Below are 23,688 nucleotides of genomic sequence, written 5' to 3' on the forward strand. Positions count from 1 at the left end.
TAATCACAAATCACAAAAACTGTCCGGAGAGCAGGGGAAGGGCTAAGCAAACGAAAAGATAAGAATCTGCCCAGCTGTAGCTTAGGAAGGCTCACCTCCACCTCTACTGTTTTATTCTATTATTAATATCTTTAACATTTGAAGGCATTAAAAATAAGGGTCCCTGATATATTTATTCATTCACATAGTCCTCACTAACAGAGAGAGGTATTAATATCTATAAAAATTGGCATGGTCCATTTTCCACTCCTATAAAGTGTGCACTGATAGACTACGTCCTAGCTTCTGACTAGACAACACAGTTCCCTCTGGTACCCAGGAGGCTTTACCCACCCCACTTTTGGCAGAGCTAGGCAGCTGAGCTCAGCTTCAGTGTAAGCAGCTGCAATTCCACAACCACCGTGCCCAGCACAGCCTACCTCTGAGTTGCTAAGGGTCTTACAGAGCCCTGTCACCCGCCAGCAGAGATCAGTGGTGTTTGTCGGAGGAGGGAGAGGGGGTCTGAAATGGGATTTAGATGTCCAAGAACATCGGGATCAGTCAGACAAGACACAGAAGTTGGTAGGGGTGGAAAGAAACGGGCAGGTACGGGACTTGACATTGATTCCTACACTAGGGGGGCCCATAGCGTCGGATAGCTCTCAGAATAGCACTGGACCCTTACAGTACACGTGCTCCTGCAGTGGGCAGCTTCACCCAGCCAGGACAACTTCTCTTTCCAGTTTGACCAAACGTGTGCCCCTCTTAGACAGCACTGCCACGTTCCCAGATAAGTGGCGAGGGTGGCTAAAACAACAGCCGAGACGCGTACCATACAGGTCACATTCCCAATTGTTTAGCTGGTAGCCTGAGAGGCTTTCCTTGGACCACAGCTACTTCATCCCCTGCAAAGACCTCAGAGTTCTCCATCCCCAGGAAGAAATCCGTGCTGAGGTATCAGTTGCAAGCAGAGCACTTCTTCAAGAACAAAAACACACCGTCACCCTCACAGTAGTCACACCCAAGCTCCTCTTCACACTTCCATCACCCACAACCTCCCGGAGACCCTACCCCAGTCCCATTCCGTCACCAAGCACATGCGCAAGCCCTCCCTCGCCTTTCTCTTCAGACCACCGAAGGGTAGGCTGGCAATCCTTGGCCACCTGCACCCTTACACAACAAGAACACAAGCCACTGTCATCACACTCACAACAGCAGGAAAGAGCTTTTCTTCTGTGCCCCAAGGACCACAGGCGTCCCTGGTTTGGGAACGGCACCACAGGACATCCCCAGTAGCTGGAGGAGCTGTGTAGAACTGTTGACATGCTCCAGCTTTCCTAATGCTTTGGCTTGCTTGGATCACAGCACTGAATTACTGACTTCCAGGTTTTTTGACATCCCCACCTGACACACTGCTCATATGTACAACTCCCCTTCAGCCCACAGCCCCACTGTCTCAGGTATCCGCTCCCCAAAACCATGTCAAAATCCCCAAGAAGGGACTCATCTCCCTCCTCAACTCCCCTTCTGAGACCCTGGCCCACAAAAATTCCTGACAGGCTGTTCAGTGGAGGGTGTAGTTACTCTTGCTCCTCATGGTCTGCTCATCAGAAGCTCTGCCTTTGAACAATCTGTCTACCTGTGCTGTGATCATACCTTTGTTTTGATGTGCACGCAAGCTCTGCGTAGCCTGGATCCACCCAAGGACTGCAGGAAAATCACATTCCAGATTCCACACAGGAGTTTATCCCTCTCCATAATATTTCTGGTTCTGATCTAACTGAGACTGGTATTACAGCACTGTAACTCCATCAACTTCAGCTGAAAGTGTCTGCTCATGCCAAATTTGATTTGGTCTGCACTGAAACGAAAACAAATCAACAAACAAGCTTAGCGTGAGTAATACAGAATCAGGCTTCCAGAGCTCTTTGGAGCTGATCCTAACCCTACCCTTGGTCATTTGCGTGCCTTCCTTTCCCCTGTAAAATGAGGATATTGCCATCTCCCTACTCATAACATGAGGTATTTACATTGTCATTTGTGAGGGGGTGTACTCTTCGTACTTCACCTGAAATACGTAAAGTGCTCCGTGGCACTGATTTATGCCAGCCTATGAGAGATCACAATCAGACTTTGCTATTATTTTTCTGATGAATACACTACATGGAAAAATGCCTGATATAATGATGGCTCCAGATTAGTGATGCAGGTTGGTTTATTTAAAGCAGTAACATCAAAGCAAAAGGTCTGCTGATTCAGCTCATAAAACCCATTGATGCATAAAACCAACAATAATATCAAGAAAGAAAAGGGGAACGGAGGATTGGGAGAACAAAAGAAAAGGCAACCCAAACCCATCGTAAGTGCTCACAAGACAGTCTAACTCTCTCAAGAAGCATTTGCAAATACCCTTGTGCTTAGTGGGGAGAAAGTCTATGTGAAAAAAAATCTATGGTAACTGGAGGTTCATGATATTAAGAAAAAGGCATCTCTCTTCCATTTATCTATCTTTGATTGAAGCTTCTGGTCCAGCCAGCAGCTTGGGAATGTCTTCATTTACAATATTCCTTCCTGAAATCTGAAAACAAACAGAAATGGAGGTCAATACCTGAGGAAAAAGAGTTCAAACCACCCAAAGCAGCACACTGTAATATGGACTTAGCTATACAGTGACAAGTGACTATTTGCAGTCAACCGTGTCCCCAATACCCTCTTCATAGAGCCCACAGTGAGATATACTGTATATAAATTATTGCACAGATCATCTCTGCAGAATGTGGGCAAAAATATCATGAGAAGTCCATCAAGAACAGCAGATCTAAGGGAACTCATGGACTCTCCAGACCATTCCCTTCTTACTATCATTTCAGTCACATCTATTATACTGTAAATTCATATGAAATGAGTCGTGGAACATAACAGCCTCTTACAAACACTGCCTGACATAAGTGTGACTCGACATACTGAGGCGTAATAACTCAGGATTAATAATGGAGATTCAGCCCCTAGGGAAGGGGAGCTGTTCGCTTTCGTTGGATGAAGTGACTGCCCATTACTCAAAAATTAATTCAACTCAAAACACTCTCTGCTGCACAGTGTTTTCTTCTCAAACACCGTGCCAGGACATTTTTGACATACATCTCCCTCTGAGGTTACAGCACAGAACGCACTATTCCAGCCCTGCGAGGCATTCTTTTTCCAATAAAGAAAAATCCTGTTTGTGCCACGCCAAAAGTTTTTAAAGGCCTAATCACTACTTGCATCTTGTGGCTCCATGATGAAAGGATAGGAAGGGAACTAGCTTCTCATTCCTGCTGTCATCTGTCATGATGTTTATCATTCCTCACTCGGCTGCGGCTTGGTCAGCTCACTGCTAAACTGTATTCTTCCCTCCTCCCCTCCTTCAACCCATCAGAAGGTTCCTACAGCCACCAATTAGGGCGAAGCAAGTCATTATTACCTTTGTCTAAATCAATGTTCTTTGCTGGGAAGCTTCTGGCTTGCTCAGCCTTCTCCTTCAGGATGTTGTTTTTGTAATCTGTGTAAGGGAGGAGTGTCATTCAGACAGCCATTAGAACATCAAAAGCTTTACAGGCAAGGCAGACATGGGATCGGTCCTTCCTTGAAGCACTCTAGGCCTGGCATCTCCAGATCTCTAGGAGTAACTCCTGGAGTTACTCAGCCACTCAGCAGGAAAAGGAAAGCTGCTACAACTTAATTTTTGCCCCTGGCCCTGATCAGTTATGCATACTTCAGTTTCCTCCTCATAGGTGCCACAGATTCTTCTAGCACTCCACAAAAAGCTCTGGGTTATCTATGGGAAGCTCACCTGAAGGTGACTGAGGCAGTTATTCAAAGAATTTGCTCACAGGGGAGCTTCTCCTGAGACACACAGAGAAGAATTTATACTTGCGGCCGTCCTGGTTTGCAACCCACCCTCTGCAACTCCTTTGTTCTTCAGATTTTGTATCTACCCCTTGTTTACCCAGGCCCTCCCAGCAATGCTGGAGCTTGGGACCTGAAGTTTGTCAGCTTGTTCTTTTAAAGGTTGTACCTTTACTGGGGGTGCACAGAGGGGAAAAAAGGGACAGACAATTGTTTGCTGGTTTATCAACACATTCACTGACACGTGGCAAGTTGCAGCAGGTATGAACTGGGGCATCATGGCAAGTCTTTCTCAGGACGGTGCAGACAAGAGGATCAATTTTGCTTTACAGAGAATCCATTCCAAGTCCAAGCAAGACGATTCCCCTGATCAGTTACTGACACAATAAACTCAAGGCTGCACCTTCAAGCTCTAGTAAGGAGCAGCATCCACCTTCAGGAATGTTGCAAATTCCCTGAGTCAGTCCTGCGTATCCAGCAAAAATACTTTCACAGACCACCAGGGAGATTAGCTTCCTTCCCCTCTTTTCAGTATATTTCTTGTTACCACGGGTTCCAGTATTTTCTGTCTTTCATATTCTAGGACCTCTGCTGCCAGTTTTCTTCCTGTCATGTTCCCCAAGTTTATTTGTCCTAATTGCCGTCACAGATGCTGACAGAAGGCTCATCTGTTCGCTACGTGATCTGACATCCAGGGGGGATGAAATTGTGGAAAGTTAAACCAAACCAGCTTCAACAGAAGGGGGAGGCAATGAACTCAGCTAACTCATGACTTCTCTTTATCCCCACTTCAGTCAACTACAGCTCATACCCACTTTCAAGAGAGATGATAAGGTCAGTAGTTAGTACTAAAGACTGTTGATCTAATTTTTTTCTCCAGACCACTCACTTTGAGCTAGCTTTTATTTACTGTAGACTGATGATATTCAGATTGACAAATGCTTTTAGTTTCTTCGACAGGAGATTCTAGAGAACTGCCTTGTTGATCCTCTTCCCTACACAAACAGCTTCGATTTGGGGAATCCTCTTCCCTAGATGTTATCTTGATCTCATTCCACATTGTTTTGCACTCACTTGCATTTGGCTTTCAGGTGCACGTCAAAGAACCCCAAAAACCAAAGCAGCTGTGCCTCGTCACTAACCAACCTCATCAATCAGCCTCTAGTTAAACTCAGGAGTCAGGACTGCCCTCTCCAGCTGCAGGCCCCCTGCTTGCACTGACTTGGGGTTCAGATTCTCAAAGCTGCCACTTAAAATCAGGAGGTTAAGTCACTTCAAAACGGGCATTTAGAAAACCCTCAGTTATAACAAGTTTTGACCTGGTTTGGAGAGTGGTTGCTAGTTGATGCATACCCAGCCTGATGTCTTCGCTTCTGTATTGAGTCAGGTCCGTTGTGTCGACTGTAAATTCTTTAAGATTTACATCCTTCCTGAAAAAGGAATAACAGTGAAAAAGAGTATTGTCACATCCTTTAATAACTGGCTCCTTTCACACTTTTCCAGAACAGCTTTCCTCATGCTACTTTAGAGAATTTAATTTACAGTGTTTATTTGCTATGTATCTGGAGAAAAGTTGAAAAAAATCCATAGATTTCACTCTCTATTCTGGTGATTTTCACAGCAATCCTTACAGAATCCTTTCCAGTTTCTACAAGGCTTCCTTGAAGAAAGCACGACAGACAGGTAACAGCATTGGCAGCCGTTGTACACGGATACTTTTCCTGTCTTTGCCTCTAAGCTATCAAACAGATTTCAGGTCATACTGCTTCCTAGTGAAGCCAGTTCTCCTCTCTCTCCCTTTTACTGTCTTTTCTATAAACATCTTGAGATCTCTGGCTAGCTGCCTCTTTTTTCCCCCCATGCGTTTGTCCAGAGCTTAGAACAACGGGGAGCCAAAGTGTACTGGTGCGAGATGGGACCTTTCCCATCTCTTTCACTTAAATAATACATAATAAAACATAAAGGAACCCAGCTACACAATCTTGGCCCCATCTCACCGTAGGGTTTTCAGCAGATCTGTGCATTACCCCTTCACCGCTCACTCCTAATGACACCTCCCAGAACCATGATCCATGGATCAGTTCACAAAGTGTAACAAGAGGAAACGCAATTGCCAAATCAGCCCTAGAGACCCTTCTCTCCTTCCGTACTTTGACAGCATGGAAGTTGCTCCCTGATAAGCAATCATCATGCAAGCGTATATTCCTGGGAACATCACATTAATAATGGATAAAGCTGCAAAAGAATTGCTGGAAAGCAAGGAATAAACTCTACCGAGCGGCCTATGCTTTGCACGGCTGCACTCATACTAACAACCAGATCCTCGGCTGTGTCGGGCTCTTACTGACAGCTGAGGGTTGGGGCCCATAAGTCCCTTTTTATGCATTCTAACCCTAGATAATAGGCCCTGCAATGATACTTACTCTCCGTATTTCTTCACGTTGTATTCATAACCTAAACAGGGAGAAGAAACAGAATGAGCAGTCGTATCCAGTCCAACCAAACCCTCCCAGATAACAGGGATAACCATAACACCCAGCACTTACTCACAGTGCTCCCGGTTGGTGACACAACAGTCACTTTCACAACCCCTCCATACACAAGCCTTCATGGGTTTCACTGCCACACCGAGCTTCCCTTTCCTTTACTCGCCAGCTTTCCAGCGACCTTCGCTGATCTATGAATGACCAGCCACGAGCAACTACAGCCATCGCCACAGTTCATTTCCTTCCACCTCCCATTGACTACAAAAATATTAACCACCCCTGTCAGCTCTGGAGGGCTGGTGCTGCACTTGCCCATCCCCAGCTCACGCCTTGGGCCTGCCTCCACCACCCGCTACAGACGTTGGTTTTCATCAGCCTCCCACACGCCCGGCATGTGGGTACACTCCTGTCCCACCCCACCCTGATTCCAGGCTCCTCTTTGCCATTCAAAGGCCAGGGCCAGGAGTCTGTCCCCTCTGTGATCGCAGCGTAACTCCACCTCAGTCAGCGGAGACGGCGCCATTTTGTGCCGGTGCTAATCCCCCGACGCGTAAAGAAGGGTGAATGTGGTACGGCACAGAACACACCAGAAAACAGATGTTCCCTGGTATTGCTTTTTGCGTGGCATCCCCAACTTATTTCTGTGGAAGCCACCGAACGATCTCAAACGTCCGTTTATGGAGTTACACGCAGAGTCGCCCAGCACAGGGAGTCCTCCAAGGACTTGGACACCTTAGTTCGTAAGGGACGCATGTGGGCCTTCTGCTCTAAATAAATCCCACTTGTAAAGAGCAATTATCTAGCAGTTCTAATGTTCTTCTCCCTTACAACACAGCAACTCAAGGCCTGGAAATTTTTACACCACACTCATGAGTCTCTCTTGGCACCAGCACCTGCTAAGACTCCCCACCGTGAAGGCTGCTGGTTTTCCAGAAGAAGATCCCTGCCTTCAGCACGCTGCTTTGCAGGAATTATTTGCAGAATCCGCTCCGCTGTCACGAGATACTCCTATAAGCACTACAGGGCTGGCCTTTCCTAGCACTCACCTCTCTGCCGGCGCTTGCGGGTGACGAGGACAACAATGATGAGGAGGACAACGAAGAGCAGCAGAGTGGCCAGGACGTAGCCCAGCTGCTGGAAGAAGTGCACCCTGCTCTCAGGGATGATGACATTTATTACGTTGTGGCCCCGGACAACATTTGGATCTGAAGGCAGAAGAAAAGGCAAACAGGCTGCAGTCGGCACCCGAAGCAAAGCGGAGTCACACGTGGGCCCACACGCTGACCCAGTAAGCACGTTCAGTGAGAAACTCTTCTGAACCACACGAAGTCAAGGGCAAATGGTGCCAAATTTACCACATACGGCACCTTTGTCAGGTGGAAGATGCCTCTGCTCTTCACAAGACCATTACACCTCCCAGGAGCACGAAGGATTAACAGTGGCTGCTGCACATTCCCTTCCTGCTGCCTGGCTATCGCTGTGTGCTTGTTTATTGCAGAGGGGAAGTCCAGAAAGAAGCCCCGACACTAGACAGCCCCGAGCCTTTCTGCAGGGTAACACAACCCTCCTCTGGGTCCCTTCCACACACATACCACGCTGCTCCAGCTCCAGACAGCTAAAGTATGAAGCAGCCCCTCCCTGCCAAGGGTTATAATTTACGGAGCGGGAGGAACTTTCAATGCCAAGGAATGAATTTCCTTCTCAATAAAACAAAAATCAATAAAATAAATAAAACAAAAACCCACAAAGCAAAGCCAAGATTCCATTCCATTTGCGGGTGCAGCAGCATTTCAGTTCCGCAGCACAGGCAAGGGTAGCTCAAAACTTTTACGTGGAACATTTTTGCAGATCTCAAATAAATAGGTCAATGTTTTACACATAGAGAGAGGAAGTGACTTCCCTGCTTGCAACAGGCAGAGAGTGGACAAATCCAGCCCAGGCACAGAGAGCAAACCCATAAGACACGCTGTGCTGGGAGAGGCTTTTCTCTTCCAAACAGAGCTGAAAGGGACACCTTCTCCCCCTAACTGGGAACACTCACAGAGCACCAGGCAAGAACCAGTATGGAGTTCTGGCCTCCCATTCTCTTGGGTGTTTAACCCTGTAAATTAGCCAGAGGGAATAAGAGGAAAGATGGGGTAAAATATCCCAAAAGCCGCAGTACCATTTAACAGATGTGTTCTAATGTGTGAAATGTTGACATTTTTGGAACTGCTGGGACAGTGACCGGTTCCAGTTTGTCAAGTAGTTTGATTCCAGCACTTGAAAACACAAACCCACCAACAATAAAATCAAGTAAGGCGATAGTGGATTGAAATAAACACTTTGAAACCAGCGCTGATCGTTTCCTAACGCTAACAGCAGTCCTAGAAAATGGAGAGGTTTTAGCTTATGCTTTGTTCTGGTAGCCCAGCCCTCCACTCCAGCAACACTCCACTTTTTACTGGCATTGCTAGATGCCGTTTGCTTGCTGGCTGTAGTGCTGAAAACCAGCATGTGTTTTTCACCACTGCTAAGCTAAAAAATACCAAACCCAAAAACCCACTTGCAAAGCTGCAAACAGTATACGTGACAGTTCTACTTCAACAAATCTCTGGATCATGAAAGGCTTCTTCAGCAGCTGCCACAATGAGATGGTGGCCACTGGAGCAGCTGTTGAGCCAGAAGTCAGCAAACATAAATGCATTCTATTCCTGGCTTTTCGCTTTCCCACAACACTGCAAGATAGGGTAGGAGCCAAGTTAAACTTTGTCAACATTGGAGAGGTCACTGTAACAACAAACAGTGGAGATTCAGTAACTTTGGGCCTCTTTGGCCGACACAATCAAGTAATACTAAAAATACTCATCATCCTAGGGTTTTGACACAGCATCACTTCAAAGTGCATCACCAGGAAGGCAGCAGAATATATCCCGGTTTGTAACTGGGGAAACTGAGGCACAGAGAAGCGGTTGACTCAGTCACACCCAGCAGATGGATGTCAGCACCTAGAGTAGTACCACCAAGGCCCTACAGACTCTCCTCCTCACCCTAGTGTTATATCAGAATTTAAGCTGAGGCGATGAAGGTTTATTCAAGATCTGCTCTTTCAGTACATCTCACCATGGCAGGGCCATCTGCCTCCAGTTCACTCACCTGGTCTGGTTTAACTACTGGAAAAGAAGTTCTAAAGGGGGGGTGTGTTAGAACAAAGGTGCCTTTACATCACTTTACTTTACAAAGTGTCAATGGTCAGATTCTTCTGCTGGGAAAAACGGAGAGCTCTCCACCAAGAGAGCTCACAAACGCTGGCTCTGTGGCCGATTTCCTTTTCAAGGCTGGCAAAGGATTGAGAAGAGTTTAGCAATAAGCACGAGACACACCAGGTGCCCCTCTTCAACCCCTTGCTCCAAAGCAAACGCCCTGAACTAGTAGACGTACACCACAGTTACGCTGCTGAGGCCGAGAGCAGAATTGAGCTCATGCTTATATTCAAAACAGGACGAAGTTTCCTGTCTGGAAATGGCTCCAGGCCTTGGAGCTATGCCAGAAACTAGAGCTGCTTGCTGAAAAAGCTCATTGTTTTGCTGTTGTTATCTCCCGATGTTTCATTTTGGCTTTATGTTACATCCCCAGCAGAGTTCTATACAGTTTTTTCACGGAGTGGGGCAATATCTCGGCCTTTCCTGCTCTACACAAGTAGGGCACGTCCCAGCAGGCTCCTCATCAGCAGTGGGTTTGAAAAAGGCACTCCGGATATCTCGGCTTCTTTCACGTTCCCATCGACTCAGCACATTTTTGTGCGTGGTGCTCTCAGACCAGCTGAGCGTTCGCTGCCCGCAGGGGACAAAGCTCTTCTAAAGCTGTTCTTTTTGACAGTGGAACTGCCTTATCTCAGGAAAGCAAATTCCTCCAGCACTGAGGGCACTACTGCCAAACTCAGACAGCCCTGGCAGGTTCAATCACTCGTAGGTTCTGTCTAACTTCTGAGCAGGCAGGTAACTATTCAGCAACCGCCAGGAAAGAGAGGAATAAATTCCTGGGTGGGCAACTCTGAAAACAAGATCTAGTTTCCATCTGCACAATGGGATCTGGATGGGGCTCGAGGGCAGCAAAAGGGCCGCAGGGAGGGAGACTGATGGTTGTATGTCACGGCCTCCGTGTCAGCTCAGCCCCAAGAGCCACCTCTCTTCAGCACTGCCTGGATTTTCTGGACACCAACCTTAGTCCCCAGGGGGAGGTTTAGGTTTCTGTGACTTGAAAAAGGCAATTGCTGGAGAAGAATAGACCTATTTAAAAACGTATGAAGCATGTCACAATTCTGTATTAAGCAGCCAATAAATATTAAACCACAATGAATATTTTAAAATGTTAATAAGGAAGCATACCCAAAAGACCCAAAAAAGAAAAAAAAAAAAATTAAACTTGGGATTTTTATTTTCTTTTTCTGCCCGAACTAAGCATGATGGTGTTGAGTTCAGACAGGCTGACAGATGATATCTCACCGCAGTGGAAAATGTGAAAATTGGTTTAAGGCAAAAAAAAAAAAAAGAAAAGCTGAAGGGTGGAGGAAAATTCCTAGTGCTTGATTCTGCGCACTCTGGCATCTTGCACAGCCTAAACCCACATGCAAAGGGGAGAGAAACACCTAGGACCTACACTGGGGAGGACGGTGGCACGTTGTCACTGCAGAGGCAGAGCAGAACCGACCCCACCTCACACTTTCTCCTGTTCTACAAAAGCGATCAGGAAAAGGAGCCTGTTAGGAAAACAGCTTGTTTGCCTGAGGGCATGTCAGCACTGCAGAGCAGAACAGGCTGCAGAATTGCCCTGGAGCAAAGAAAACAGAAGCTGGACATGATGTCACTACAGCAAGCAGGGTAATTAACCGTGATGGGTGGGACGCTCCACTTTTGGTGCAGCAGGGTGTTAAAGCGGCTCTACAGGATCCTCGCCAGTATCGCTACTGGTGCGGCTCCAGCTACACCAAGGTCATGGAAACAGCTGAGAAACAACCAAGCCCATACACTGGAGCCATTCACTAGTAGCGAGGGAGGCAAGACCTCACCTGCTCTTCTAACCCTAAGGGCAGGAAAAGTCCCTGGCTCAAACGTGAGAAACCTTCAGAGAGGAAGCCTCAGTGTTGCTCTAAGCATCACCTTCACTTCACTGGTGTCTGTGGTACTTCTGCAGGACACAAGGGTGCCTCGACGATGCTCCCGCCTGCTGGTACTACGTGGCCCCTACAGACCCCTGCGGAGGGACAGGAAGGGCAGGGACATTTTGGCGTTTGGAGCAAAGGCCTCCTGAGGTGATGATGGGGAGTAACATATTGTATTCCTGTCCCAGGGCTCACCGAGCTCTTTAGAGCTTGAAGGTGCAACTGTCGATACACATCTCTTCCTCAATCAGGAGAACCACTTCCAGAGGCCACTCACCTACGGCTGGGGCAATGTTGCGAGTTGTGAGGTTCACCACCTCTCTTACTGGCTCCTTCACGAAGACTTGGTAGATCCTGCGCTCATGCAGGCCACAGTAGTGATGGTGCAAGTGGCAGGAGTAAGTGCCTTCATCTGCACTTTCCAGCTCTGAAATCCGCAGGGAAAAGTCACCCAGGGCAAAGGCTGTGTCAGTGATGTTCATCTTCTGACGGATGAAGAGAGGTCCGTAAGAGCGGCGCTCCCCGGAGGCATACAGATCGATGAGGCGGTCGGCCCGGTCATGAGGAACCCCTGGGGGCTGCCTGTCCCAGTGGACCACTTGTTGTTCCTCCTCACTGTGCCGTTCGGTCCAGATGTGGTTACGGTTCACACAGGGGAGCATCACTGTACTGCCTTCTAGGGCAACAATCACAGGCTTTTCCCCATCCCAGTACTGGTTGGCATCCTCAGCTGTGGAGACAAAACAAGTCGTGCAACCTCGTTATGTGCATCTTTACACACTTGTCCTGTTCTTAACGACACCCAGACACACCTAAGATTGCTCTCAGACCCTGCAATCCTGAAACACATTCCCTTCAAAGATCTTGAAGTGCCACAGAGGTAGCGTGCCTTGTTTGCACCTACTTCAGCAGTCGGTAAAGAAATGCACCTTTATCTTCTACATCCTAGGTCGGTGTATGAAGCAAGACCACTTTCTTGTCCTTGTAACTGAGAGTTAATCTCTCGCTTCAGAAAGCAGGAAGCATATTCTCTCTACAGACTAAGAACAGAACGAGAATAACAGGTTTCATCTTCCACATGCTGCATCCCAATCCTCCGAGCAGGAAATGCTTTACTATCCACAAATGCCCTAATTACTGGAGGAGTTCAAGAAGCGCCGGTTTGTATTTTGTTCTTGAAAAGGAATAACAGAAGAACCAAAACACAGATGGGCAGATTGGGGCTCACAGGCCTGCCCGGGTGTTTTTATTGCATGGAAGCTGTGAGAACAGCAGCAGCAGAGAGACACTTCTCTGCTATCCCATCAGGCGCTCAACAGCTTCCCAGCACTATCAGCTCCAGTAGCTTCACTTGTGCATTATACAAAGGTCCATTTAAATGACACTGTAGTTAGTGATGCTCGTGTGGCGTTGGTGGCACACACTGCAGTTGCCAACAGCCCTTAGAAACCTGTTTTTAGAGCTGGAGTTAAGGTGTAATAACTTGAGGAGGCTTTTAAACTACAGATTTCTCAGGGTAAGCTCACCAACCAATGTACAAGGCAGATCTTCGTGGCTAACCTGACTGATAGTGGATTGTTACTAGGGATGTTCTGCTGCTGGAGCAGTAACAAGACAGCTAGCTGGGCTGCCTAGAGTAAATATTTAACTTAACGGGCTCCATACATTGTGTGGCACATGCCAAGAAAGGAGAGAGGTTCATAAATACGTTGAATAAAATTTCTGAAACTCAGGACTCTGACAGCAAACAGCAGAGCAAGCACCACTGTCTCGCGATGCTCTCCCAGCCTTCTGCGGCATCTGTGCCCTGAACCTGCCACGGAGAAAACCCTGCACCCACGGCGCTCTTCTCTGACAAGAGAGCAAGGCCCACGGTGAATCAGCACACGAGCACAACCGCGAATCCAACAGAGTCCTGGCGGCCACTGACTCCAGTTGCCAGGCCAGGTCCCTCGCAGAAAGGAACACCAAGCTGTCTGCCACACCTACCTTTCTTGGTGATAGTTAGTTGGATCTTCACAGTTTCGTATAAGTGGCAGTAGTGATGGTGAAGATTACAAGAGTACGTGCCTTCATCACTCTCTGCGACATCTAGTACAACAGGAAAGAGAGGGGAAGTTGAATGTTTTGTGCTGAGATGATGATTACTTCTGTCTTTATACTGTTTCCCAAATGCAAAAGGGCCTTTACATAACTCATAACCCATCCTTATCACCAGGGTGAGCTAAACAGCAAAGAATCATCTCACCTAATACAGTAATTAGTGCAGTTTATCTGTTCTTGTGTGGAACGTATTTATATTAACAGATGGAGAGAGAAAGCTGATTTGAGTTTAGCCAAGAGCAGGCATGGGAAGAATGACAATCTTGGGTTTATCATTCAGGAACTGAAATACAAAAGTCCACCAGAAGCCCAAGTGACTTTCAGGCAGTAAGTTGATACCAATTCTCTTTGAAAATGGGACTGGTTCAAAGGGAAATAAAACAGTATTGCCGCTGCTTCCGAGAACCTCTTTAGCCTGATGCTTGTTTATTTATTTCTAGAAAACGCTCTGTAAAATAGCCGCTTTCACTGAAAAACACAAAGGTAATTTAGCCCTGAATCCTCCGTCCTGCAGATAGCGTAGGGAGAAAAGACGCTGTTTAGTACCTTTGATCACCAAGGAGAAGTTGCCATCTGTAAACGCATTCTGGGGCATGAAGATCCTCCCTTGGTTGTAGGAGCTGTACACACGCTGGTCTCCAGCGGAGTACATGTCACACAGCCTCTCCATCTTGTTGTCTCCGTAGTAGTTGCTGTACACATCCCAGTGGACTACACGCTGGCGGTCATTCAGCCGATCCTGGGTCCACACCATGCGGTAACTCTTGCAGGGCAGAACAGCCTGCGAGCCCAGCGTAGCGCTGATATTTAACACTGACACTACCACGCTGTCTGGGTTTGAGGCATCAGCTGGGACTGAGGGCCAGGAGCAAAGAACAAACGACAGAATTACCAGATTAATGGCACGTGAAAAAGACTCTAGAGCAGCACTCAGACCTGTTCTAGACTCCCTGCACACCGTCCACCCAAAAGAAAGTAACTTTCAAGACCAACATAGAGCTCTCATGGAGAAATACAACAGAAAGCCACTTTAAAAATACTGATTTCATTCCGTGAAAGCAAACTCTATAATGTCTGTTATCAGGATTGTAGATTTGACCTGTCCTACCTACCCTTCCTAACCCCCAGTTTAATCAAAGTTTAGGGACAGCAGTTCATGGGATGCACGGTCCATGCCTATGGAAGTTAGCAATGAAACGCCCACTGCATGTCGTGGAATCAGGCTCCCTCTCATTTCTTCTCTTGATGACAAAACCAGGCAGATTACACGGATGTCACTCACCTGAATATAAATAAACAGAACCTGTCAAAGCAGAAAAAAAAAAAAAAGTTACTGACAACAAAAGGAAGAAAAACCTACAAACACACTCATAGTCAGCAGCCACCTCCCCTGTTATTATTCCATCTATTCCTCCTTTCTCTGTTAATTTACTTATTTAAAATGTATATTGTGGTTGAGTCCAGAGACTCAGACCTTGGTTGGTCCGTGCTGCAGCAGACACTGTACACCTACAGCAAAAGGCAGTGTCTGACCCAACAAACTCAAGCTTAAGAGCAATGTGGATACGCTTAGCCTGCAACTGAATTTCATACAGGCCATGTCTTTATTTCTAATATCTATAGCCACAGAGGTTTTTTCCACCATGATACTCAAACGTTACACCAAAGGGATCTGTCAATGCATCACCCACCAAAACTGCGAGAGGTCCTCCTCTGCCCGAGAGGAAACTATTTAACCAATGTTTTATAAGACAAAACCAAGAACCCAAGGAGGCAGGAGCGGGCAGGGGAAAGGGAGGCACTGGTATTATCTGAGGATCTGATACTTATCCTGCGTAAATAACAAGGCACCAGCAGAAAGAGTAGGGCAAGAACAGTTCATAGAATCACAGGACAGTTTGGGTTGGAAGAGACCTTTAAGAGTCTACATCCCCAGCTGTGACCAGTTAAAACCAGGTTCATTTTTGTGCTGTTTGACCATTGTGAAATGAATGCAACAGTTTCTTTTCCATCTCTTCCCCAGCAGACACCCACATCTCAGTCAACTTTCTCTGCTAAGGCAAAGGTCTAAACGGTCTTGGAGACAGAGCTAACCCCGGCTCGTTTGCTGGGGGTTAGAGCTGTCCAAGCAGAGAGAAGCAGATCCACACTGCTGAGGCACTAGATTGAGGGCTAAAAGAGAACTTTCATCTCCAAGACTCCAAATCAAACTCCTCTAAAATCGATGGTGGGATTAACGCATCGAGGGCATTTTGTAACTCCGCAGTATGCTGAGTCTGCCTGTCAAACGAGGAGCGATGTGACTTGGCTGTTTCATTTCACACTCAGGACACACGCTGCCGTCAGCAAACACGTCCTCACGTTGGGAGCGTGCCCCCCGCCCCCGAATCTCCTGCTGACACTCCTGGTCCGCACAGCTAACACCGTAAGGCTCTGGATGCAACTGCAACTCTCTCCAACTCACGTGACTCAGATCTATGCAGGAAGAACTTTGCAAGAAACGAACTAATGCCTTTGCTTCTGCATTTGTTTTGGTCCAGTCCCTCTTGCTTTTTGTGTAGGAGGGGTCTAGGAGGTCTCCTGGCATCGTGCTTTGAGAGCCAGATTCGGATTCCCAACACAATGACATCGTTCATCTCTAACCAGTCAAACCCAAGTGGGTTCCAGCAAGATCATTAGATGTTTTGTCCTGCTAATGTCAGAGGCACAATATCCTCCAGACAAAGGCTGTAATTTTTTTCAGCCCTGGAATTTATGCATTTCAAAAGGGAATAAATTAACTCCAGACTGGGGCTCTTTTAACCACACCCCCAATGCACAGGCTGAGAATAAACTCCTATTTCCTTTCCTTTTTCGATCACAAAACACTGGGCAGTGACACCAGGGAACAAAAATACGCGGCACTGTCTGTTGAACTGCCAGTTCAAAGACACTCCAAATGTAAGTTATTTTTCCTACATTTATAATCTCAGCATCACAAAGAAAAAAATAATCTCAGATGAGGTCTGTACTGCTCTGGATATAAGAAAGAGACATTGTACACAAGGCATTATAACTTCATCATTTGATGGTCTCTCCTAATAGGCTGCAAAGTGCCTGATGTTAAAATACGATGAGCTGCCAGCCTCTGTCTCTGGAAGCCAGCACCTCGATTTAGCTTAGGACAACAAAGGAATGACACAAAGCTCTTTCACGGCACCAAATCCAGGAGAAACCAGCCTCACTTGGGACAGGACAATCAGCATTCACTTGTACCAGTCTCACAAAGCGATGTCCACGGGCCTGAATTGGCGGTGGTTGCCCTGTGGCGAGGGAACAACACAATATCGCGACATGAACAGCGACCGGTGCGCTAGGGAGTGGGGTCTGTGAGCTGGCTGGCTGCACGGCCAGCGCTTCCAGAGGCTTGCTTTACTGCTCCTGTACAGCAAATTGATTTGGTGCTACAGAAACATCCTCTCCTGGCTCAGCAAGAGGAATGCATTTAACTTTTCTCCTTTCCTCTTGCAAGTTAATGTAAAAAACATTAAGCCCAAAAGCAGCGCTGTAAATCTAACGACTGACAAAGGTATCCACCTAAGCCTTCCAGTAGGCTGGGCTCAGTAGCCTGCCGCAGCCCCAAACTAACAGCACCACTAAGCCCTGGGTTTGTACCTTTGAGCTGGCCCTGCTGGCACGGTAAGGACCACCCAGGTCCTAACTCTCTATCCCACGCACAGGGGCCTTTTGCCAGGCTAGGCTGCTGCAGCCCCGGCGGCAGCTACCCGCACTTCTCCAGCACACTTCCCAACACAACTCTGTAAAACGAGGACGGAGGGACATTGTCTGTAATGTAACAGCTTTTAGATAAGAAAAGCTTATGTCTCGTGGGTTTTGACAGCTTCTTTTCCCCTCCACTGTTAAAGCTTCTGCTGGCAGCTCCATAAGAAGCAGGGCAGGAGTGTTCTCTCACAATTACACTCCAGGGTCTTTCTAGGTCTGCCTGTTGGGAAAGGGAAGGGTCTGTTTGATGCCTTGCCTGCGTTCCACCACACTGCTATTTTGACGGGCTGAGTGTCGCCGCACCAGGCTGAACGGCCCAGGGTTACAGTGACATTATGCACTCGGACAAAACCCATCCCAGCTGAAGGCACAGCTGAGCATTGTGTTGGAGCTCAGCACAGAGACGAGGCACGGAAGAGAAAGGGGTTTTCACTGCATGTCTGCGCACACCCAACGTGCCCACACGCAGATTCCGGACAGAAGCTCTGGGTCTGAAGCCTGCCCCAGGGTATCATTCACAGTCTCAGACAAAGCGGTAGGTGCGAACATCAAAAAGACAGTGACAGAGCAGCCAACAGGCAAAGTTCTAGAAGGGAAAGGACGGACAAGTCTTTACAAGAGGTACGGGAACTCCACAAGACAAAGGAGGAAGAACCGATCGTTCTGATTCCCCAGCAGTGCTGGAAATCTGCGCACGTACATCAGGTCATGGATAAGACTCGAACTTATGGCTGTAAATGAGATCGCTTCGAAATCTAAGGGATCTGGAATGTCTCTGATCTCTTGTACGGCTCGAGAAAATGGAATTTAAAACAACTGACCTTCAATAACCTGAACATAGAGCAGTAGTTAAAGCAGCAATAAGCCTTTTTCTCTTTTCAGTCTCCTTCCTCTAAGACCTAGCTGTGCTGTGTGAGACAAGCAGAGCAAACAAGACATGTCCCTCAGCCATGCTTCTTAACGTTATTGCTTGTGTAACACAGTAGCTACTGAACAAAGGCAGAGATAGATCCATAACCCGGGAAAGTCGACAGCTTATGAACTACAGGATTGGGGTAAACTGGAAGCAGTTATTTTGGTGAGTCACACTTCCCAACCTGCAGCTGTGAAATCAAAGAGTATTTATGCACCTAGTGAAAGCTCAGACTTTTGTAATCACAGGACTCCACGACTTGGAGCTTCAAAACCATCAAACACCTTAATAGCTGTCAACACAGAACTCACTGTAGCTTTCATTCTAAAATTTCAAATTCCATGTGACGGCTAATCACTTTGTCCTCTCTGAATGACGTACCCACAAAAAAACCCAACAAAAAGACATCTATATGCTGTCCCTGACATTCTGCGCAGACTCAGCATGACTCTCAGCAGGATCCCAGAGTATTCTGCTGGTCCCACAATATGGGAAGAGGAAAGCAGCCTGCAAAAGCGTTTCCTAATCCCTTGTAAAAGGCAGAGCCAGCTCTTGCTGCTTGAATCCCATCCACTTTTCGAGTAAAGAATTAAGCCACAAAAACTGCAGGCAAACTAGAAGTAAATGCCTCAGGCTCTGAAAGACATCTGACATACTCAGACCTCGCTAGGCAGTGTCATTGGAGCGGTTCAAGCAGAAAACTGTCCCTTGAGCCTTGCCTGAACAATACCACCACTTCTCTCCTCCTGGAGATAGTTGCTGGCAAGTTCCTGTCTCATCCTGGAGGATGAAAGACCACCAGAGCAGAAAAGGAAACAGCGAACACCGTGAGCGGCAGCCCGAGTGCCAAGTGGCACATACGCTCCACGGGACACGACAAGACCGGCTCTACCTGCAGTGCTTCTGCTGGACTCGGGAAGAGCGTTGCCACTGAGGTCAGCAGAGCAAGGACAAGCTGCCTGGAACAGTGCCTTACCAAGCAACAAGCATCACCGAAGTCCAGCTTACAGCAGCAGGCGGGAAAGAAACCAAACTAAGAATTCACTGGAGAAACGTGCGCCATAACCCACCAGGCGTGTGGGTTGACACTCCACTTGCCTCAGTAAGCTCAGCTCATCACTCCTGCGCACACCTTCTCTAGTACCTCCTGGTCTGTCTCAGCTTCTTTGTGCTTTTGGAAAAGGAAGCGACATCACCTTTACATTAGGGGCACAGAGAGATGGTCTCGTCCTAGAGAAAGGACATGTTCTTCACAGAATCTGTATGTGTCAGATTCCTCATTTCTCCCATAAATCCCATTGTCTATGCAGGGGATTTAAGGGTCTCTGTAAAGCCATTACACAATTATTGCAAAAACCAGCAGCCTGTGCTACCAAGCTGTTTCCAAATATTTTCGGAGAACGGCAGTGGCTCCATCCGGACTCTTTAGGGAGCTGACCCAGCGTCTAAGAGGCCATAATGGCTTACGATGCAGTAACATCAAGGTGACAGCTACACAAACGAGCTCAGCTCCCTTCTGCTAGCCAGTTTTTTAAAACCCACTGACCAGTAACAACATCTAGGCCCATCTCAAAGAGGCAAAGGAGGGAGATGGTGAGCAGTACAGTTCCACCCAGACATCTCCCATTCACCACCTGTCCCTGCTGGCCTAGGACTGCAAGACTAAGCTTTTCAGTAAGACAAAATTTCCCTTACAAAGCCAACTGATGGTCAAGCCAAGCTTTGAACGGGGCATTTATCTAAGCCTCTATGTTTGTTTATTTTTAAAGGCTTCCTGGGACAACATTCTCAACAGCAGAGTCTCCAGCTTTCAAAAAAAGGACATCAGGACTGGAGAGCCCTTCCTTCACTACCCACCTAGTCCCAACAATTCCAACACCTCACTGCAGGTAGGAACACGAACTTGGCAAAAAGCAAGAATGTGCTGCCTCAGCAGAAAGGAAAAAAACCTTCTGCCTGTACAAGAACCCCATCGCCGTCTTGGCCACTGCACAACCACAGGTTTGCCCTAACGTTCTCACAGACAGTTCAGATATTAGTTCAGCTTTATAAACCCTTCTTCTCTGCTTTGTGTACTTCGTGTTGGCTCGAGGCCCACAGAATAGTTTGTAGAGCCATTCCAAACACAGTGCTGTTCCTCCCTGCAAGACATTAACACTTGAGGGTGTGGTTCCTCTCCAGAAGGGATCATCTCAGCAAACGCTGAACAGCACAGATTTCCTCCTTTCTCCCCTCCCCATATTCGCTCATTATGTCATAACCTGATTTGTGTGGGGATAGCAGGACTCAAACATCAGGGCTGCCTGGCACACGGACAGTTATCTCTCCAAAATACACCTGAAAAAAGTCTGTCAGAGATCATCCATCCTTAGGTGGGCTACTGTTGCCTCTACGTGGCTCCTGCACTACTGTACAGCAACCCAACCTGCTATTCCTGCCCTGGGGGCTCCCCCAAGCTCTGCCAACACGCTAAACCACACTGGGGAGTAGCTGGACTGGTTGGTGCTTCTGAAATACAGTATGTGTCCTCTCCTCCTTCTCCAGGCTTAACCCACCCACCCAGACTGTTTTCTGAGCCACTTTAACCCTTCCGTCCCTATGACTGGTCCCACATGTTGACAATTCCTAAACTTTGCCTTGAGGCATTGCAAAACTAGGGATCATGTGGTGACAAGGAAACTAGATTAATTAGGGACCAAACTGAGAACTTCTCAGCTTATTCCAACTATGTACTGAGGAATTTCGAGAGGCTCAGGTGGCTAGCCACAGCCTTTCATTAACAGGGCTGTGAAGAACAGGGGGGGTCACAGGTCCCCAAAACGCTTGTGTTCCTCACTTCCTACTGTCAGCTCTCTGCAGGACGTCTCTCCATGCTGTTCTTAGACCTGTAACTAGTCCTTTGCTCACAGGTGCCTTCCTTAGAGCCCAAAGTGTTGCAAGTGTGGATTTACCGGGGTTTTGCAATTAATCCTCAAATCTCCTCCTGCCATCCAAGCCTTACTGGGGTTTCTCTGTGTCGCTTGGCGCCAGGCTCTCAGGACCCTGAATCTGCTTTCAGCTCTTACAGAAAACTCTGTCGTTAAGTAAAAGGTACAAGCCATTCTGTTATAGTACTCATCGGACTTGTCCTCATCCCTTTCTTGCACCTTACGCAAAAGTGAATTCCTATGTGTCTGTCTTTATGCTGACAGGAGAAAAAAAAAAAAGAACAAACTACCACTCTAATTTTTTCCTCCATCACGAACACACACACACACACATATATATATAGACCAGCTGTTTCTGCCTCTTCAAAAGTATAAAATAACCTTGGATCATGTAAACCTTACTATGCAAGCTTTACTGGACTCACATTCAAGATTATTGTTTTTGAATTTGCTGATCAAAGCAACCGACAGGAAAAAACAAACACGCTGAATGAAGCACCACTTAAACAACCTCAAACATTTCTCCATTCTCTCCCCTTTCCTCCCCCCATGAGCAATCCAGGATGCCCTCCCCTCACGAATCAAAATACAGCTAGCTTCGGAATCTGAACTAAATCTTGCAAAGATCAGAGTTCAAAATCCTCTAGCTGACCTCCAGCCCCATCCTCTGCAGCTGAAACAGAAACAAGTAACATCAAGCCGACCAGCTAGGAGCTTACTTTGCTGAAGCAAAATCTGCCACAGAAGGAGTTTTGCTAGTTGCTCCATTTCTTCAGCTTCTCCGTGTTTTCGTCTCTCTTGAAAAACAAGTTGAAGACTTTTTTTTCTAAACTTTTTTTTTTTTTGGAGTAACTGGAAAACACTATGACCTCATCAATTTACATCCAGAAAGCTGTGGACAGCAGCTCATATTCTGCAGAAATACTCCACCTACAACTTCCAATTCCCCACCTCCCCGCTCTGCGCTCCCCCTACACTCACACTCCACCTCCTTCCTTTCCCTAGCACTTTCTGCACAATTACTACGGACACCCACTCTTTCTCTTTCCCCTCCCTCTGGGACCTTCTGATCTGCCCCTGACTTTGATGTAAAAGTTTTATCGGGTAAAGTTGGTCCCACACCGCTCTGGGCTCGTGAAACAATCTCTCTCCCTCCCCCTAGGGATGGAACTAATTTTCCTTGTGCTTTACTTGATCCAGCTGTTCCTTCCTTTGTTTGACACTCATCCAGCTGTCTGCTTGAGACTGGATTTATTCTGTTGCCTTCAGTGTTTTTTTGATCTTTGTCTCCTCAGATGGTTTTACTTCAAGCTCAAGTCTGAGAAGACAACCTAGAAAACAATATTTACTCTGTCCTGTGATTTGTAAGCAAGGGCTTAATAGCAGCTACCTTAGCAGAAGGATAATAATGACAAAGACTGAGTAGGTGGAAGCTTAGGGCAGTGCAGGCAAAAGAGCCTAGAATGCAACAAAAAGCCCCAGAATACTGCAATGTGGGGAACAGGTTTCCCTATCACAGGGGCCAGAAGGCAGAAAGCTGGGTCAGGTTTACGACTTCTGCTTCCAGCCCTTCCCATGAGAACTGAACTACGCCAGTGGTCGCTCGACTGGCACCAGGACAAACAGCCAACATGCTGCAGTCACCTTAACCACAGCAGACCCGGTACACTGCTCCTCCTCGGCGTACTCATGAGATAATACCAGCCCTGACAGGAGTGCCCAGACACAGCAACAACGTCAAGCAACGACTGAATTTTCGGCAGTCTTTGCTCAAGGGAAAGACTGTTAAATTACATTAAGCCTGTACTCAGGTATTTAACCGTGTCTATATAACCCACTTCACTGTGTCCCACAACGATTAGGAGAATTAACACCGTCAGTTACCAAACCCAATCAATGACCAACAGCAGAGAAAGAAGCAGTAAGCTCTTAAACTCCAATCGCTGCTTCACAAACGGCCGCGCACCCTTTCTGCGTACGCGCTCGCAGGGCAGTTCAGCAGTTCACATCGCCTCAGTCTGCATCTGCAGGCCAGAGACGGTCTTTTTTTTTTTTTTCAGTTTAGGGGATTACGTCTTTCGATGCTGCAGGATGTCCGGAGGGGACAGACTCCTTCAAACGGCCTGGCTAACCAAGCATGGGACGAAACCGTGCCCTCGTGCCACCATTTAAACAGCTGAAACTTCACCAGCCGAACCCGAGGAGGGCAGCAGCCTTCAGAGGTAGCGGGAACAGCTTCAGGCTGCTGGCTGAACCATGTAGAACAGGCCCGAAACTGATTTAAGTTAGTCTCCTCTGCTGACTCTCTAAGTGTTAAGACAATTCTCTTCCACATTAATCCACACCTGAGTTCTGAAAAAAAGCATTCATTTCCAGTGGAAAATTTTATTTTGTTTTCAAGCAGGACAAGACGGTAGAAGACCCTGAGTCTGAGTATTCAACAACCTGTTTGATAAAGCGCCTTCAGATATGAATATGAAAGGCATAAATATT

The 23,688-nt window shown here is 47.2% G+C and overlaps 1 protein-coding gene across 1 annotated transcript; it reads right to left on the reverse strand.

Annotated features, from left to right (window-relative positions):
* Window positions 1-2,531: 2,531 nt before the first annotated feature.
* Window positions 2,532-21,963, reverse strand: MXRA8 (matrix remodeling associated 8). Its single transcript, XM_009947141.2, has 10 exons — window positions 21,915-21,963; window positions 14,876-14,896; window positions 14,140-14,448; window positions 13,480-13,581; window positions 11,768-12,220; window positions 7,397-7,555; window positions 6,288-6,318; window positions 5,218-5,294; window positions 3,440-3,517; window positions 2,532-2,557 (listed from the first exon to the last, which is right to left on the reverse strand). Exons 1-10 carry the CDS (start codon window positions 21,961-21,963, stop codon window positions 2,532-2,534), a joined length of 1,305 nt encoding a protein of 434 aa, XP_009945443.1.
* Window positions 21,964-23,688: the final 1,725 nt, after the last annotated feature.

Source organism: Leptosomus discolor, chromosome 20, assembly GCF_034619465.1.
Source record: "Leptosomus discolor isolate bLepDis1 chromosome 20, bLepDis1.hap2, whole genome shotgun sequence".
Lineage (NCBI taxonomy): Eukaryota > Metazoa > Chordata > Aves > Leptosomiformes > Leptosomidae > Leptosomus > Leptosomus discolor.